Raw genomic sequence first — 19,436 nt, 5'->3', positions numbered from 1 at the left:
AAGCGTTGAAAGTTAAAACAAATACTATATGAGTGGATCCCCAAGGATTTTATTGGGGGTTTTTTTGCTCAAAAAATAATAAATTAAAACAAATGTTACAAAGTATTGACCGATTTATTTACTTCACATCAAACATTCCAGTTTGAAATATTTTTGGGGGAAAATATTGCATATTTTGTGTTTTTGCCATATAAAAACAAAGTTTCCTCAGACAAAAAGGGCACAAATCAAAAACATGAAAAAAATAATAAAAACTTAAAATCAACAAACAGATTTGAAGTTGAAAGTAAAAAAAAAAATTATTTATTTTTAATACTTTTATGAGTGGATCCCCAATTATTTTAGTGGGATTTTTGTCACTGTCATTGCTAAAAAAAATGATAACACATTCAAATAAATGTTGTTACGAAGTATTGAAACTCAATCTGTAAAAATATATATTATTATTTATTTATCTATTTTAAACACTTTTATGAGTGGGGCCTTTTTGGCTCCCCAATAGTGGGATTAAAAAAGACCAACTAAAATAATAATGAATCAAAATCAATGTTGTTATGAAATATTGACCGATTCAAGGCTCCAATTACTTCAAATATTCCACTTTGGGGAAAAATATTTCATAATTGGTGTTTTTGCTTTATCAAAAGAGGGTGTTGACATAAAAAACATAAAACAATGCTTGATGTCGACAGATAGACCTGAAGTTGATCTTGAGATTCGATAATAATAATCATAATAATAATAAATGACTTATTTGAAACATTTTTATGACAGAGACCCTTCTGTGTCCCTGGGACCAATTTTGAGGGGAGCCCTAAAGGTAAAAAAAAAAGTATATATTGTATTGGTTTTGATCATAAAAACTATCATTTCAGGGTGCGGCTCTCAGTGGAACAAGTTTGGACACCCCTGCTTTAAATGCACATATTATGGAGCTAGTAAAATGATATGAAAATAACATCTGGAGGTTGCCTACAGCCACAGTTGATAATGCCAGTGTAACCCAGGCGGCTATTTGCTTTTATAGACCACACACCTGGCAACTATAGGACAATTAATGGTTGATTAATTACAGCTCGAACAAGGATGAAGGCGCCCCGCATCACGCCGTCAGCCGTCTTCTGTCCGCCATGTTGAACGCCAACAAGGCTGCTGACTTCCTTCACGCTGCGGCCGCCTTTCTCCATGGAGGCCATCAGTAAGACATCTTTTTAACTGTAAACGCTGTAGATCAGAGCATTTTTGCTAGTTTTATTCGTATAAACCAATAAAAACATAGCTTTTGATATTTGGCGCCATCTTAGAAGTATGCTAACGTTAGCATGCTTACATTTTGTGCTAGCATTTTTGCTAGTTTTAATCGTATAAACCAAAAAAACATAACATACTTCTAAGATGGTGCCAAGTATCAAAAGCTATGTTTTTTTGGTTTATACGAATAAAACTAGCCAAAATGTAAGCATGCTAACGTTAGCATACTTCTAAGATGGCACCAAGTATCAAAAGCTATGTTTTTTTGGTTTATACGAATAAAACTAGCAAAAATGCTAGCATAAAATGTAAGCATGCTAACGTTAGCATACTTCTAAGATGGCGCCAAGTATCAAAAGCTATGTTTTATTGGTTTATACGAATAAAACTAGCAAAAATGCTAGCATAAAATGTAAGCATGCTAACGTTAGCATACTTCTAAGATGGCGCCAAGTATCAAAAGCTAACGTTAGCATGCGTACATTTTATGCTAGCATTTTTGTTAGTTTTATTCGTATAAACCAAAGAAACATAGCTTTTGATACTTGGCGCCATCTTAGTAGTATGCTAATGTTAGCATGCTTACATTTTATGCTAGCATTTTTGCTAGTTTTATTCGTATAAACCAAAAAAACATAACATACTTCTAAGATGGCGCCAAGTATCAAAAGCTATGTTTTTTTGGTTTATACGGATAAAACTAGCAAAAATGCTAGCATAAAATGTAAGCATGCTAACGTTAGCATACTTCTAAGATGGCGCCAAGTATCAAAAGCTATGTTTTTTTGGTTTATACGAATAAAACTAGCAAAAATGCTAGCATAAAATGTAAGCATGCTAACGTTAGCATACTTCTAAGATGGCGCCAAGTATCAAAAGCTATGTTTTTTTGGTTTATACGAATAAAACTAGCCAAAATGCTAGCATAAAATGTAAGCATGCTAACGTTAGCATACTTCTAAGATGGCGCCAAGTATCAAAAGCTATGTTTTTTTGGTTTATACGAATAAAACTAGCAAAAATGCTAGCATAAAATGTAAGCATGCTAACGTTAGCATACTTCTAAGATGGCGCCAAGTATCAAAAGCTATGTTTTTTTGGTTTATATGAATAAAATTAGCAAAAATGCTAGCATAAAATGTAAGCATGCTAACGTTAGCATACTTCTAAGATGGCACCAAGTATCAAAAGCTATGTTTTTTTGGTTTATACGAATAAAACTAGCAAAAATGCTAGCATAAAATGTAAGCATGCTAACGTTAGCATACTTCTAAGATGGCGCCAAGTATCAAAAGCTATGTTTTTTTGGTTTATACGAATAAAACTAGCAAAAATGCTAGCATAAAATGTAAGCATGCTAACGTTAGCATACTTCTAAGATGGCGCCAAGTATCAAAAGCTATGTTTTTTTGGTTTATACGAATAAAACTAGCAAAAATGCTAGCATAAGATGTAAGCATGCTAACGTTAGCATACTTCTAAGATTGCGCCAAGTATCAAAAGCTATGTTTTTTTGGTTTATACGAATAAAACTAGCAAAAATGCTAGCATAAAATGTAAGCATGCTAACGTTAGCATACTTCTAAGATGGTGCCAAGTATCAAAAGCTATGTTTTTTTGGTTTATATGAATAAAACTAGCCAAAATGCTAGCATAAAATGTAAGCATGCTAACGTTAGCATACTTCTAAGATGGCGCCAAGTATCAAAAGCTATGTTTTTTTGGTTTATACGAATAAAACTAGCAAAAATGCTAGCATAAAATGTAAGCATGCTAACATTAGCATACTTCTAAGATGGCACCAAGTATCAAAAGCTACGTTTTTTTGGTTTATACGAATAAAACTAGCAAAAATGCTAGCATAAAATGTAAGCATGCTAACGTTAGCATACTTCTAAGATTGCGCCAAGTATCAAAAGCTATGTTTTTTTGGTTTATACGAATAAAACTAGCAAAAATGCTAGCATAAAATGTAAGCATGCTAACGTTAGCATACTTCTAAGATGGCGCCAAGTATCAAAAGCTATGTTTTTTTGGTTTATATGAATAAAACTAGCAAAAATGCTAGCATAAAATGTAAGCATGCTAACGTTAGCATACTCCTAAGATTGCGCCAAGTATCAAAGGCTAACGTTAGCATGTGTACAGTTTATGCTAGCATTTTTGCTAGTTTTGTTCGTATAAACCAAAGAAACATAGCTTTTGATACTTGGCGCCATCTTAGAAGAATGCTTACTTTAGCATGCTTACATTTTATGCTAGCATTTTTGCTAGTTTTATTTGTATAAACCAAAAAAACATAGCATACTTCTAAGATGGCACCAAGTATCAAAAGCTATGTTTTTTTGGTTTATACGAATAAAACTAGCAAAAATGCTAGCATAAAATGCACGCATGCTAATGTTAGCATACTTCTAAGATGGCGCCAAGTATCAAAAGCTATGTTTTTTTGGTTTATACGAATAAAACTAGCAAAAATGCTTGCATAAAATGTAAGCATGCTAACGTTAGCATACTTCTAAGATGGCGCCAAGTATCAAAAGCTATGTTTTTTTGGTTTATACGAATAAAACTAGCAAAAATGCTAGCATAAAATGTAAGCATGCTAACGTTATCATACTTCTAAGATGGCGCCAAGTATCAAAAGCTATGTTTTTTTGGTTTATACGAATAAAACTAGCAAAAATGCTAGCAGAAAATGCACGCATGCTAATGTTAGCATACTTCTAAGATGGCACCAAGTATCAAAAGCTAACGTTAGCATGCGTACATTTTATGCTAGCATTTTTGCTAGTTTTAATCGTATAAACCAAAAAAACATAACATACTTCTAAGATGGTGCCAAGTATCAAAAGCTATGTTTTTTTTGGTTTATACGAATAAAACTAGCCAAAATGCTAGCATAAAATGCACGCATGCTAATGTTAGCATACTTCTAAGATGGCGCCAAGTATCAAAAGCTATGTTTTTTTGGTTTATACGAATAAAACTAGCAAAAATGCGAGCATAAAATGTAAGCATGTTAACGTTAGCATACTTCTAAGATGGTGCCAAGTATCAAAAGCTGTTTTTTTGGTTTATATGAATAAAACTAGCAAAAGTGCTAGCATAAAATGTACGCATGCTAATGTTAGCATACTTCTAAGATGGCACCAAGTATCAAAAGCTATGTTTTTTTGGTTTATACGAATAAAACTAGCAAAAATGCTAGCATAAAATGTAAGCATGCTAACGTTAGCATACTTCTAAGATGGCGCCAAGTATCAAAAGCTATGTTTTTTTGGTTTATACGAATAAAACTAGCAAAAATGCTAGCATAAAATGTACGCATGCTAATGTTAGCATACTTCTAAGATGGCACCAAGTATCAAAAGCTATGTTTTTTTGGTTTATACGAATACAACTAGCAAAAATGCTAGCATAAAATGCACGCATGCTAATGTTAGCATACTTCTAAGATGGCACCAAGTATCAAAAGCTATGTTTTTTTGGTTTATACGAATAAAACTAGCCAAAATGTAAGCATGCTAACGTTATCATACTTCTAAGATTGCGCCAAGTATCAAAAGCTATGTTTCTTTGGTTTATACGAATAAAACTAGCAAAAATGCTAGCATAAAATGTAAGCATGCTAACGTTAGCATACTTCTAAGATGGCGCCAAGTATCAAAAGCTATGTTTTTTTGGTTTATACGAATAAAACTAGCAAAAATGCTAGCATAAAATGTAAGCATGCTAACGTTAGCATACTTCTAAGATGGCGCCAAGTATCAAAAGCTATGTTTTTTTGGTTTATACGAATAAAACTAGCAAAAATGCTAGCATAAGATGTAAGCATGCTAACGTTAGCATACTTCTAAGATTGCGCCAAGTATCAAAAGCTATGTTTTTTTGGTTTATACGAATAAAACTAGCAAAAATGCTAGCATAAAATGTAAGCATGCTAACGTTAGCATACTTCTAAGATGGTGCCAAGTATCAAAAGCTATGTTTTTTTGGTTTATATGAATAAAACTAGCCAAAATGCTAGCATAAAATGTAAGCATGCTAACGTTAGCATACTTCTAAGATGGCGCCAAGTATCAAAAGCTATGTTTTTTTGGTTTATACGAATAAAACTAGCAAAAATGCTAGCATAAAATGTAAGCATGCTAACATTAGCATACTTCTAAGATGGCACCAAGTATCAAAAGCTACGTTTTTTTGGTTTATACGAATAAAACTAGCAAAAATGCTAGCATAAAATGTAAGCATGCTAACGTTAGCATACTTCTAAGATTGCGCCAAGTATCAAAAGCTATGTTTTTTTGGTTTATACGAATAAAACTAGCAAAAATGCTAGCATAAAATGTAAGCATGCTAACGTTAGCATACTTCTAAGATGGCGCCAAGTATCAAAAGCTATGTTTTTTTGGTTTATATGAATAAAACTAGCAAAAATGCTAGCATAAAATGTAAGCATGCTAACGTTAGCATACTCCTAAGATTGCGCCAAGTATCAAAGGCTAACGTTAGCATGTGTACAGTTTATGCTAGCATTTTTGCTAGTTTTGTTCGTATAAACCAAAGAAACATAGCTTTTGATACTTGGCGCCATCTTAGAAGAATGCTTACTTTAGCATGCTTACATTTTATGCTAGCATTTTTGCTAGTTTTATTTGTATAAACCAAAAAAACATAGCATACTTCTAAGATGGCACCAAGTATCAAAAGCTATGTTTTTTTGGTTTATACGAATAAAACTAGCAAAAATGCTAGCATAAAATGCACGCATGCTAATGTTAGCATACTTCTAAGATGGCGCCAAGTATCAAAAGCTATGTTTTTTTGGTTTATACGAATAAAACTAGCAAAAATGCTTGCATAAATGTAAGCATGCTAACGTTAGCATACTTCTAAGATGGCGCCAAGTATCAAAAGCTATGTTTTTTTGGTTTATACGAATAAAACTAGCAAAAATGCTAGCATAAAATGTAAGCATGCTAACGTTATCATACTTCTAAGATGGCGCCAAGTATCAAAAGCTATGTTTTTTTGGTTTATACGAATAAAACTAGCAAAAATGCTAGCAGAAAATGCACGCATGCTAATGTTAGCATACTTCTAAGATGGCACCAAGTATCAAAAGCTAACGTTAGCATGCGTACATTTTATGCTAGCATTTTTGCTAGTTTTAATCGTATAAACCAAAAAAACATAACATACTTCTAAGATGGTGCCAAGTATCAAAAGCTATGTTTTTTTTGGTTTATACGAATAAAACTAGCCAAAATGCTAGCATAAAATGCACGCATGCTAATGTTAGCATACTTCTAAGATGGCGCCAAGTATCAAAAGCTATGTTTTTTTGGTTTATACGAATAAAACTAGCAAAAATGCGAGGATAAAATGTAAGCATGTTAACGTTAGCATACTTCTAAGATGGTGCCAAGTATCAAAAGCTGTTTTTTTGGTTTATATGAATAAAACTAGCAAAAGTGCTAGCATAAAATGTACGCATGCTAATGTTAGCATACTTCTAAGATGGCACCAAGTATCAAAAGCTATGTTTTTTTGGTTTATACGAATAAAACTAGCAAAAATGCTAGCATAAAATGTAAGCATGCTAACGTTAGCATACTTCTAAGATGGCGCCAAGTATCAAAAGCTATGTTTTTTTGGTTTATACGAATAAAACTAGCAAAAATGCTAGCATAAAATGTACGCATGCTAATGTTAGCATACTTCTAAGATGGCACCAAGTATCAAAAGCTATGTTTTTTTGGTTTATACGAATACAACTAGCAAAAATGCTAGCATAAAATGCACGCATGCTAATGTTAGCATACTTCTAAGATGGCACCAAGTATCAAAAGCTATGTTTTTTTGGTTTATACGAATAAAACTAGCCAAAATGTAAGCATGCTAACGTTATCATACTTCTAAGATTGCGCCAAGTATCAAAAGCTATGTTTCTTTGGTTTATACGAATAAAACTAGCAAAAATGCTAGCATAAAATGTAAGCATGCTAACGTTAGCATACTTCTAAGATGGTGCCAAGTATCAAAAGCTATGTTTTTTTGGTTTATACGAATAAAACTAGCAAAAATGCTAGCATAAAATGTAAGCATGCTAACGTTAGCATACTTCTAAGATGGCACCAAGTATCAAAAGCTAACATTAGCATGCGTACATTTTATGCTAGCATTTTTGCTAGTTTTATTCGTATAAACCAAAAAAACATAGCTTTTGATACTTGGCGCCATCTTAGAAGTATGCTAACGTTAGCATGCTTACATTTTATGCTAGCATTTTTGCTAGTTTTATTCGTATAAACCAAAAAAACATAGCATACTTCTAAGATGGTGCCAAGTATCAAAAGCTATGTTTTTTTGGTTTATACGAATAAAACTAGCAAAAATGCTGCCATAAAATGTACGCATGCTAATGTTAGCATACTTCTAAGATGGCACCAAGTATCAAAAGCTATGTTTTTTTGGTTTATACGAATAAAACTAGCAAAAATGCTAGCATAAAATGTAAGCATGCTAACGTTATCATACTTCTAAGATGGCACCAAGTATCAAAAGCTATGTTTTTTTGGTTTATACGAATAAAACTAGCAAAAATGCTAGCATAAAATGTAAGCATGCTAACGTTAGCATACTTCTAAGATGGCGCCAAGTATCAAAAGCTATGTTTTTTTTGTTTATACGAATAAAACTAGCAAAAATGCTAGCATAAAATGTAAGCATGCTAACGTTATCGTACTTCTAAGATGGCGCCAAGTATCAAAAGCTATGTTTTTTTGGTTTATACGAATAAAACTAGCAAAAGTGCTAGCATAAAATGTACGCATGCTAATGTTAGCATACTTCTAAGATGGCGCCAAGTATCAAAAGCTATGTTTTTTTGGTTTATACGAATAAAACTAGCAAAAATGCTAGCATAAAATGTAAGCATGCTAATGTTAGCATACTTCTAAGATGGTGCCAAGTATCAAAAGCTATGTTTTTTTGGTTTATACGAATAAAACTAGCAAAAGTGCTAGCATAAAATGTACCGGTACGCATGCTAATGTTAGCATTCTTCTAAGATGGCACCAAGTATCAAAGCTATGTATTTTTGGTTTATACGAATAAAACTAGCAAAAGTGCTAGCATAAAATGCACGCATGCTAATGTTAGCATACTTCTAAGATGGCACCAAGTATCAAAAGCTATGTTTTTTTGGTTTATACGAATAAAACTAGCAAAAATGCTAGCATAAAATGCACGCATGCTAATGTTAGCATACTTCTAAGATGGCACCAAGTATCAAAAGCTATGTTTTTTTGGTTTATACGAATAAAACTAGCAAAAATGCTAGCATAAAATGTAAGCATGTTAACGTTAGCATACTTCTAAGATGGTGCCAAGTATCAAAAGCTGTGTTTTTGGTTTATATGAATAAAACTAGCAAAAGTGCTAGCATAAAATGTACACATGCTAATGTTAGCATACTTCTAAGATGGCGCCAAGTATCAAAAGCTATGTTTTTTTGGTTTATACGAATAAAACTAGCCAAAATGTAAGCATGCTAACGTTAGCATACTTCTAAGATGGCGCCAAGTATCAAAAGCTATGTTTTTTTGGTTTATACGAATAAAACTAGCAAAAATGCTAGCATAAAATGTAAGCATGCTAATGTTAGCATACTTCTAAGATGGTGCCAAGTATCAAAAGCTATGTTTTTTTGGTTTATACGAATAAAACTAGCAAAAGTGCTAGCATAAAATGTACCGGTACGCATGCTAATGTTAGCATTCTTCTAAGATGGCACCAAGTATCAAAGCTATGTATTTTTGGTTTATACGAATAAAACTAGCAAAAGTGCTAGCATAAAATGCACGCATGCTAATGTTAGCATACTTCTAAGATGGCACCAAGTATCAAAAGCTATGTTTTTTTGGTTTATACGAATAAAACTAGCAAAAATGCTAGCATAAAATGCACGCATGCTAATGTTAGCATACTTCTAAGATGGCACCAAGTATCAAAAGCTATGTTTTTTTGGTTTATACGAATAAAACTAGCAAAAATGCTAGCATAAAATGTAAGCATGTTAACGTTAGCATACTTCTAAGATGGTGCCAAGTATCAAAAGCTGTGTTTTTGGTTTATATGAATAAAACTAGCAAAAGTGCTAGCATAAAATGTACACATGCTAATGTTAGCATACTTCTAAGATGGCGCCAAGTATCAAAAGCTATGTTTTTTTGGTTTATACGAATAAAACTAGCCAAAATGTAAGCATGCTAACGTTAGCATACTTCTAAGATGGCGCCAAGTATCAAAAGCTATGTTTTTTTGGTTTATACGAATAAAACTAGCAAAAATGCTAGCATAAAATGTAAGCATGCTAACGTTAGCATACTTCTAAGATTGCGCCAAGTATCAAAAGCTAACGTTAGCATGTGTACAGTTTATGCTAGCATTTTTGCTAGTTTTGTTCGTATAAACCACAGAAACATAGCTTTTGATACTTGGCGCCATCTTAGAAGTATGCTAACGTTAGCATGCGTACATTTTATGCTAGCATTTTTGCTAGTTTTATTCGTATAAACCAAAGAAACATAGCTTTTGATACTTGGCGCCATCTTAGAAGTATGCTTACTTTTCCGGTGTCATCATACTAAGGTTAGCATGTCAATGATTTATGCTAGCATTTTAACTAATTTTATTCATTTGAATCTCAAAATCATGGCTTTTGATACTTGGCGCCATCTTAGAAGTATGCTGACTTTTCCTATGTCATCATGCTAACAGCATTTTAGCTCATTTTGATGATTTAAACCTAGAATGATTTAGTTTTGACACAGGTTCAAACACCGATGGCATCTATTAAACAGACAAGAAGCAAGGAATTAAACAAGAGACAGGATTCAATTTAGTTGTACTCTTGTACAGTGTCGTCCCACGCTCTGACGAAAGGATTGCACGCCTCCTCTTTTATTTGGACTTTCCCTGATTACATGGCAACAGCTGTTTTTAAGGGGCGAGAGGGTCGTAAACAGCCGTTGCCCTCGGTCACAAAACAGTTCAAAGAAAAGATGCCTGGAGATTGCGTCAGGTCCTGCTTCCTCCCTTTGTAGATCTCGGGTCAGGACAAAATCTCCCTGTGGATCACAATAGATCAAAGAAACCGACACCTTCATGTCGCTTCCCATCGTACATAGTGGAGTTTTACAAGCCTTTTGCTTGGTAAGATCAAAGATTTGTCCTCTCGCCGGGAACACATGGAAACACAAAGATTTGTGATAACTTACATACAATTATTCAGACAGTCTCCATTTTGCAAGTATGCTAACTGTTCCTATTATAACAAGTTAACGTTAGCATGTTTTACGCTAGCTTTTTAGATTCACTCAAACCCAGGCCAGGGGTTCACAGCACAGATAGCAGGCCCATCAAAATTTCTCGCGGAAATATTTTAGCTAGCATTAACATACATACTGTAGACGGTAACATCTCCTCAGATGTAAACATTTGTAATGCAAGTCAAACATATGATGGCGGTAGCTGCCGAAATAGTTTGTGAGGGCACCAAAGGGATTTTCTATACCGCTTGTCCTCATTATGGTCACAGTCTTTCAATTAGGGCTGCAGCTAACGATTATTTTTCTATCGATTAATCTATAGATTATTTTTTTCGATTAATCGGTTAATCTATAGATTATTTTTTCGATTAATCTATAGATTATTTTTCCTTTTACCGATTTTTTTTTTTAATTTAAAATGAAGAGGAAAAAATAAATGTAGGCCAGTTTTTTCAAAAGGCATGGCTTTTATTTACAAAAAAAAAAGTATGGCCACTCAGTCAACATTGACAACAACATGACAAAATATTCTGTAACAATGTAAACATTTAAAACTTTTAACATTTAACAAAATTAAAAGTAGCTTATTTGCTTTTTAATGTGCAAATATAAAAGTAAACATCCAGTGCAAATCTTAATATTCTGGAATAGTATAAGCATTTCAAAAGTAAAAGTATTGCTTATTTTGCTTTAAAATGTGCAAAAATAAAGATAAACATCCAATACAAAAAAGTGCAAAACGGAAATATTCTGTAACAAGTGTAAACATTTCAACAAAAGTAAAAGTATTGCTTATTTGCTACAATGTGCAAAAATAAAGCTAAACATCCAATACAAAAAAGTGTACAGTGTAAACATTTCAACAAAAGTAAAAGTATTGCTTATTTTGCTTAATAACACAACAATGATAGTATGATTAAAGTGAAAGTTAATTGTTGGTTTGTACATAGTATATGTAACTGTTAATGTTGTAAAAGGTATTTGCACAACTAATTAACGTTAGCGTTTGTGACACGTCTTGTGCCGTGGGGTTCTTTCAGGACCGACAGACTGAACGCCAGACGGCTTTGCCAGGTTTACAATCTTTTAATTTTACACAAAGTCTTTTCTCTTCCAACTGCGCGGATCGCGCACCTGGGCACGATTGCGGCGTCGCTCCCGGCGCGCCCCGCCTCGCCGCTCGCTCGCCGCCGCCGCCTCTCCACAGCGTTAAAGAGGAGCGCGTCTTTGTAAACACTGAACAGGCACGCCAAACGCGCCTCTCAGAGCGAAACGGTGCTTTAGTTTATGAATTTACAACGCAGATACAAATGACACATTCATGTTTTTGTGTAATAATGACAACGTATACGCACGCGGACGATTGACTTGTTGATGGTGATGGCAAGAACGCTGTCGGGGGTTTTCTTTTCAAATGTTCGTTCATAGCCGTTGTGCTGCTATGATAGGCCATTTCCGCTCGACACAGTGTGCAGACAACAACATTATTAGGCCGTTTATTGAAATACTCCCACACTTTTGACGACTTTTGGCGTGCTTTTTTCCCCTCGCTCGCATCGTCTGCTTTGCGCTACGCCATGACAGTAAAGTAGAGTGACGTAAATATGCGACACGCCGACGCACAAAAACGGCGTCGACGTATTTACGTAACCGATGACGTCGACTACGTCGACGCGTCGTTTCAGCCTTACTTTCAATGCAATAAAGTACAAAATAATGTACAATAACGATTGAAAGTGTGTATTAGTAGTGTTTATGTTTATAAAAATAATGCCATTGTTTGTGCAGTGATCCTGTCAACACAACCCTGGCAGTCAAAGTCCTCCTGATGCCTCTCCATGTTTGCATTCACAACTCCCTCCTGGCCACAGGTATGTTAGTATTAGCACCCGCTAAAAAAAAAAAAAGTGCTAAGTTGTGACAGTAGAAAAATTATAACGCATTTTTATTCTTTTGTTGTTTTTTAACCTTGTCTTCTAGCCCCGAGAGGCAGACAAAGCACTTTTATTTGGATTTGAAAATATACAGTAGGGAAGGGATTCATATGGCCCCACATTGTTGCACATTGGTTGTGCTGCCACAGCGGTAGAAGAAGTCTACCTGGGCATACACCTGTCCTACTACGTCACTCTGTGGAATGACTTGGCATACCTGCCAACTACTCCGGTTTTCCCGTAATTAGTACAGTTTTCATCAACCTATTCCGGGTTACGGTTGCAGTGATAAAAAATACGGTTTTTCATTAATTTAAAAAAAAAGGGGTGAAAACTACGCGAATTGCACCTTGTGCAGACAAGATTTTTTGATCGGACACGGAGGAATTAGCGATTTAAAAGACCACGTTGGGACAAAAAAACACAAGTCTAATGCCGTTGCTAGCGATACAAGTGGAAAACTTTCAACGTTTTTCGTCGCCCAAACAGATTCTTTGGATGTGATAAATGGCGAAGTTTTATTTACGAAGGCATGGACTTCCAATCGCACTGGCTGATCACATGGGACAGTTAAATGTTTGTAATGCAACCTTTAAAAATCATTACGCAGTGATCGCGGTCCCAAAAATAAACTTTTCTTGCATGATAATGTCCAGAAAAACTCACTTTATATTACTATAGAGTCCTTTTAACGAATGAGTTTGATGGTTTATCACAAACCTTAAATGAAAGAAGTCCTTTGTTCTGCTGCACCATGCATGCACTTTGGCCTTGCTTCGTGTTTGGTGCGCAATCCTGTCGGCTGTATTTCACAGCACGTCTTTGACAACTTGAAGTGGCATAAAACATTTAAAACAAAGGGGTTATAGGAACAATCACTTTCAGTGTTTTATGCCACTTCAAGTAAACTTATCATAAAGTTACCAAATCATTTTTGCAGTATGATCAATCTGATAGAATACATTTGGATTTTAGCCACAAAAAGGTAATGACACCAATGTTATCTATTGGAATTGTTTAGTACTGTTATACTGTTAAAAGTGTTTATACTATTTATGCTTTCAAGTCCAAGTTGAAGAAATCTTGTTAAATGTTGACAGCATAACTACCAAAATACAGAAGTATGTCCTTAATATTTTTGCAGTGCTATTTCTGTTGAAAAGTTCAAATGATTACATTAGAGATGTGATGTGCCACTTTTCAAGTGTCTGATGGCTTCAATTAATTTTCATTCATTTTTCATATTTTGAATTCTTTTGAAAGGCTTACAAAAAAACTACATTTGAATTGTAATTCCATGCTATTGACAGGACTATTAATTTTAATGAAGTTAGCTTACCATGTTTACAGTATGATAATTGTGATAGAAATGTGAATTTTAGGCACAGAATATTTTTTACAATTGAACAAGGCAGTAGATTATACAAGCTTGGACAGAAAGTTAATAATGACACCAATTTTTTTTTAAATGGAATTGTTTAGTACTGTTTTACCATTTGTTTACTGTAAAAAGTGTTTATACTTTCAATGAACAAATTGAAGTCTTGTGAAAGGTTGACAGGATAACTGGCATTAACTGTCAAAATAATTTCAAACTATTGAAGTTAGCTTACAGAATAAACATGTCAATCAACCCATATGATTTTTGCTGTAATATTTTTGTTTTGAAAAGTCACTGTGACTGATAGAAAAGTGATGGTTTTAGCAACATTTTAACCTGTCTGAATGCAATCAATCATTTTGCGTCGGGGGGGCGAAGCCTGAACCCCCCACCAGGACTTTGTCCTGGACCTACCGGGGCCTGCGGCCCCTGGACCCTGGCTACTAGGTTTTTCTGATTTCAAAAGTTGGCAGGTATGAGGGTGGAATGGTTTGAATCGGATGAAAACGCGCCAAAATGTGGAGAAGATTAATAATAATAAATACATGAATTTTGGTGTAGAAAAGCATATGTGTGAATGTTTGGTGCATTCACACAATTAATGTGCTCCTAATTAGTACACAATTTGCTCAATTCTGTTTTATTTTTTTGGCGGGCCGTAGTTTGCCCACCCCTGCTCTACTGCCATCTGGCGGCTAAAGTGGACATTGCACCCCTCCCCCAATTGGTCACATTTCACGTGTTAGGTAAAACTGTGACGAATATGAATCCCCTTCCTACTGTACATCTTTGTCAATAAGAGAATATATTCTCAGTGTCTGCAGGAGACGAGCATCACGTACTGATGGCGGCGCAGCTGAAGAGCAAGAGCGCCTTCGTCTCCCTCATTTGTGTCAGCCTGAGAAACGCACCGCAAATTGCGTTGATGGTGAGACTGGGACGCACTTGCACACTGTGCAGAAGTTGCATCAAAGAAACAAACCACAATAGTTCACATTTAAAGTGGCAAATGAATGAAGCAGCGTTACCGTGACGACGACTCTCTGCCCTGCAGCCTCCCGACGTCCTCCCGTGTCCCCCGGCTTCCATCGTCCTGGCGGTGGTGTCGCTGTTGAGAGCGTGCAGCGGCCACCACTCCTCTGGCTGCAGTGATGAGGCCTTCAGGTGTCTGCTTGCCAGTGGGAAAGTTCAGAAATGCGCGTTGGAGGTTCTGGCGTCGCTCAGCGGCAGCCCGGGTAATTGTTCTTTCCCTTTATTTTCAACCAAAATGATTACCAAAAGTAGGTATCGGTTTTTCGTACACAGTTTCGGTTATAAAGCATTACCCCAAATAAACTAGCGTATTTTCCGGACTATAGAGGGCACCGGCCGGTGTATAAGCCACACCCACTAAATCAGAGGTGCTCACACTTTTTCTGCAGGCGAGCTACTTTTCAATTGATCAAGTCGTGGGGATCTACCTCATTCATATATATCATTTATATTTACTTATTTATGAAATATATGTTTTTGTTAACAAGTTAAAGGTGTTTAATGATAATGCAAGCATGTTTAACACATATAGTTAATATTGTTAATAAATTAAAGGGGTTTAATGATAATACAAGTATGTTTAATACATATAGTTAATATTGTTAACAAGTTAAAGGTGTTTAATGATAATGCAAGCATGTTTAACACATATAGTTAATATTGTTTAAAAAATTAAAGGGGTTTAATGATAATACAAGTATGTTTAATACATATAGTTAATATTGTTAACAAGTTAAAGGTGTTTAATGATACTACAAGCATGTTTAACACAGTTAATATTGTTAAAAAATTAAAGGTGTTTAATGATAATACAAGAATGTTTAATACATATACCGTATTTTCCGCACCATAAGGCGCCCTGGGTTATAAGCCGCGCCTTCAATGAACGGCATATTTCAAAACTTTGTCCACCTATAAGCCGCCCCGTGTTATAAGCCGCATCTAACTGCGCTAAAGGGAATGTCAAAAAAACAGTCAGATAGGTCAGTCAAACTTTAATAATATATTAAAAACCAGCGTGATGTGGGCGCGCATGGAGTCGTATATCAACATGGACGGAGCTGCGTGAAAAAAGCCACCCGGCCTCTTCGCGTAAACTTACCTTAACCACTCGCTCATCTTTTCTTCATCCATCCCTTCGAGTTAGCTTTTATGATGACGCCGGCTGGAAAGGTCTCTTTTGGCAAGGTCTTCCTTTTGAATATCACCATGGGTGGAAGTTTCTGGCCATTAGCATGGCAAGCTAGAACCACAGTGAAGGATGACTTCTCATTCCCTGTGGTGCGAATATTCACCGTACGTGCTCCCGTTGTATCCACAGTGCGGTTCACAGGAATATCAAAAGTCAGTGGAACCTCGTCCATGTTGATAATGTTCTCTGGCCGGATCTTTTTTTCAGCTATCTTGTTTTTACAATATGCACGGAAAGTAGCCAGCTTTTCTTGAAAGTCTTTAGGCAGTTGCTGTGAAATAGTAGTCCGTGTGCGGATGGAGAGATAGCGTCTTTTCATGAACCGGATCCCTGTCGCTTAGTAGGAGCCATTTTGTGGTCTTTACAGATGTAAACACACAAAGGAAATGAAACGTAATATCCGCGCGCTTCTTCTTCTTCTACGGGGGCGGGTGGTTGCTTACAGTAGAAGAAGAAGCGCTTCCTCTTCTATGGGGGCGGGTGCTTACCTTGGCGGTTGCTTGCGTAGAAGAAGAAACGCTTCCTCTTCTACGGGGAAAAAAGATGGCGGCTGTTTACCGTAGTTGCGAGACCGAAACTTTATGAAAATGAATCTTAATATTAATCCATATATAAAGCGCACCGGGTTATAAGCCGCACTGTCAGCTTTTGAGTAAATTTGTGGTTTTTAGGTGCGGCTAATAGTGCGGAAAATACGGTAGTTAATATTGTTAACAACTTAAAGGTGTTTAAAGATAACACAAGCATGTTTAACACATATAGTTAATATTGTTAACAAGTTAAAGGTGTTTAAAGATAATACAAGCATGTTTAACACATATAGTTAATATTGTTAATAAGTTAAAGGTGTTTAAAGATAATACAAGCATGTTTAACACATATAGTTATTTTGTTAACAAGTTAAATGTGTTTAAAGATAATACAAGCATGTTTAACACATATAGTTAATATTGTTAATAAGTTAAAGGTGTTTAAAGATATTACAAGCATGTTTAACACTAATAGATTCCTTTCTTTCATGAAGACAAGAATAAAAGTTGGTGTATTACCTGATTCTGATGACTTGCATTGATAGGAATCAGACAGTAGTGATTATAATGTCCGCATTTTCGAATGGAGGAGAAAAAAGTCCTCCTTTCTGTCCAATACCACATGAAAGTGGTTGGTTTTTGGCATCTTATTTGTCCAGCTTCCGTACTCCTTTGTATACACTTTACAAGAAATACATTGTCGGCAAACTCCGTAGCTTGCTAGCTTGTGCACGCCAGCTTTCTGAGACTCTTATTTTGTTAGCGCAACTGTGCAACTGTGCAGTCGGTCTTTGGAGTTTTGACGACAGGTACGGCGCCAGAGTCTGTTGAAATAAAGTGTTTCTCGCCTTCCAGTCGGTCATTTTAATGAGCTGGCAGCAGCCAGCGTCATCTCAGAAGACCCTCGGGTGCCGTGAATGTCAATCAAGTGACGAAAGTGACGTCATAGTGAAGATTTATGATCGCTCATTTTTAGGACTATTTTTTTAATGCCTGGCTGGTGATCGACTGACACACCCTCCGCGATCGACCGGTAGATCGCGATCGACGTAATGAGCACCCCTGCACTAAATGAAAACAAATATTTTTTAAATGTTGTGCAATGACTTATTTACCATACCAACTTTATTTATAAAGCCCTTTAAAAACAACCACAGTTGAAGAACAAAGGGATGGAGGGATCGATGTACAGCCATTTTCTACCGCTTGTCCCTTTTGGGGTGGCGGGGGGTGCAGGAGCTTGTCTCAGCTGCATAGGGGCGGAAGGCGGTGTACACCCTGGACAAGTCGCTGTACACCACAAAGAAATAGAGGCAAAGGACAGTCAAAAACATCACATTTAAAACAGAAGTAAAATACACGTTGAAAAGCAAATCCAAATTACCCTAAGAACAATTTGTTAGATAAAAAGCAGTTTAAAAAGTTAAAAAACAGTTTAAAAAAATGTAAAAACATTTTAAAGTCTCATGCTGGGTTAAAAGCCAGTGAATAAAAATGGGTTTTAAGAAGGGTCTTAAAAGTAGCCAAAGAAGGGGCCTGTCTCATGTTATAAAGCATTGCCCCAAATAAACAAGCGTATTTTCTGGACTATAGAAGGCACCGCTGTATAAACCACACCCACTAAATAAAAATATATTTATGAATGGATCCTCAATCATTTTAGTGGGATTTTTTGTCACAGTCATTGCTCAAAAAATAATAACAAATTCAAATAAATGTTGTTACGATGAATTGAGATATTTAATTACTTCACATCAAATATTCCACTTTGAAATAGTTTTGAAGAAAATATTGCATATTTTGTGTGTTTGCCATACAAAAACTAGGTTTCCTCAGACAAAAAGAGCATTAATCAAAAACATGAAAAAAATAATACAAAATTATTATTGACTAATAGATCTGAAGTAGATCTTTAGTCTTAAGCGTTGAAAGTAAAAAAAAAATACTATATGAGTGGATCCCCAAGGATTTTATTTGGGGTTTTTTTGCTCAAAAAATAATAACTTAAAACAAATGTTACGAAGTATTGACCGATTTATTTACTTCACATCAAACATTCCAGTTTGAAATATTTTTTGGGGAAAAATATTGCATATTTTGTGTTTTTGCCAAATAAAAACAAAGTTTCCTCAGACAAAAAGGGCACAAATCAAAAACGTGAAAAAATAATAAAAACTTAAAATCAACAAACAGATCTGAAGTTGAAAGTAAAAAAAAAAATTATTTATTTTTAATACTTTTATGAGTGGATCCCCAATTATTTTAGTGGGATTTTTGTGCAATGACTTATTTGCACAGAAATATTTTGTACATTCACATAGTTTAATTGTTTCCAAACGGTGTCTGTAACACGGCAGTAAAACGGCTGATCAAACAAAACAGAAGTCACCGTCATGGACCCACTAGCTGCGGACGCTAGCTCTCTAATCAGCTGAACAGACTCAATAACTCCACGGTGACGTTTTGGCAAATTTACTGAGGAATTTGTCAGACTGAAACCTACAAAAAGAATGTCGTTGTAAGTTAATAATACTAACACAGACACTTGTAAACGTTTTAGCATATTTGCTAATGCTAACAAGGACTGCATTATGATAGCACGTACAAATATGCATAAAAACACTCCGAGACATCACACATGGGACGGTTTAGTAGGTAAGAATTGTTTTAGTTATATTGTAAAACATACACACTTTGCTTGGCGTGATGAATGAAGAATCCATATGAGTAGAAACACTATGGACGATTAGAAGACGGTACACCACTCCTACTTCCGGT

At 35.3% G+C, this 19,436-nt stretch overlaps 1 protein-coding gene across 1 annotated transcript in view; it reads left to right on the top strand.

The window, feature by feature from the left end:
- Positions 1-19,436, top strand: part of brat1 (BRCA1-associated ATM activator 1) — a 68,736-nt gene that overhangs the window by 31,794 nt on the left and 17,506 nt on the right. Inside the window, exons 5-8 of the mRNA XM_061923052.2 lie at positions 1,076-1,198; positions 12,378-12,460; positions 14,720-14,832; positions 14,959-15,139. Coding sequence (XP_061779036.2) covers positions 1,076-1,198; positions 12,378-12,460; positions 14,720-14,832; positions 14,959-15,139 — 500 coding nt within the window. The remainder of the gene's footprint in view (positions 1-1,075; positions 1,199-12,377; positions 12,461-14,719; positions 14,833-14,958; positions 15,140-19,436) is intronic.

This window comes from Nerophis lumbriciformis, linkage group LG27 (assembly GCF_033978685.3).
Source record: "Nerophis lumbriciformis linkage group LG27, RoL_Nlum_v2.1, whole genome shotgun sequence".
In the NCBI taxonomy this organism is placed as follows: Eukaryota; Metazoa; Chordata; class Actinopteri; order Syngnathiformes; family Syngnathidae; genus Nerophis; species Nerophis lumbriciformis.
This window is presented reverse-complemented; position numbering and strand designations above follow the sequence as displayed.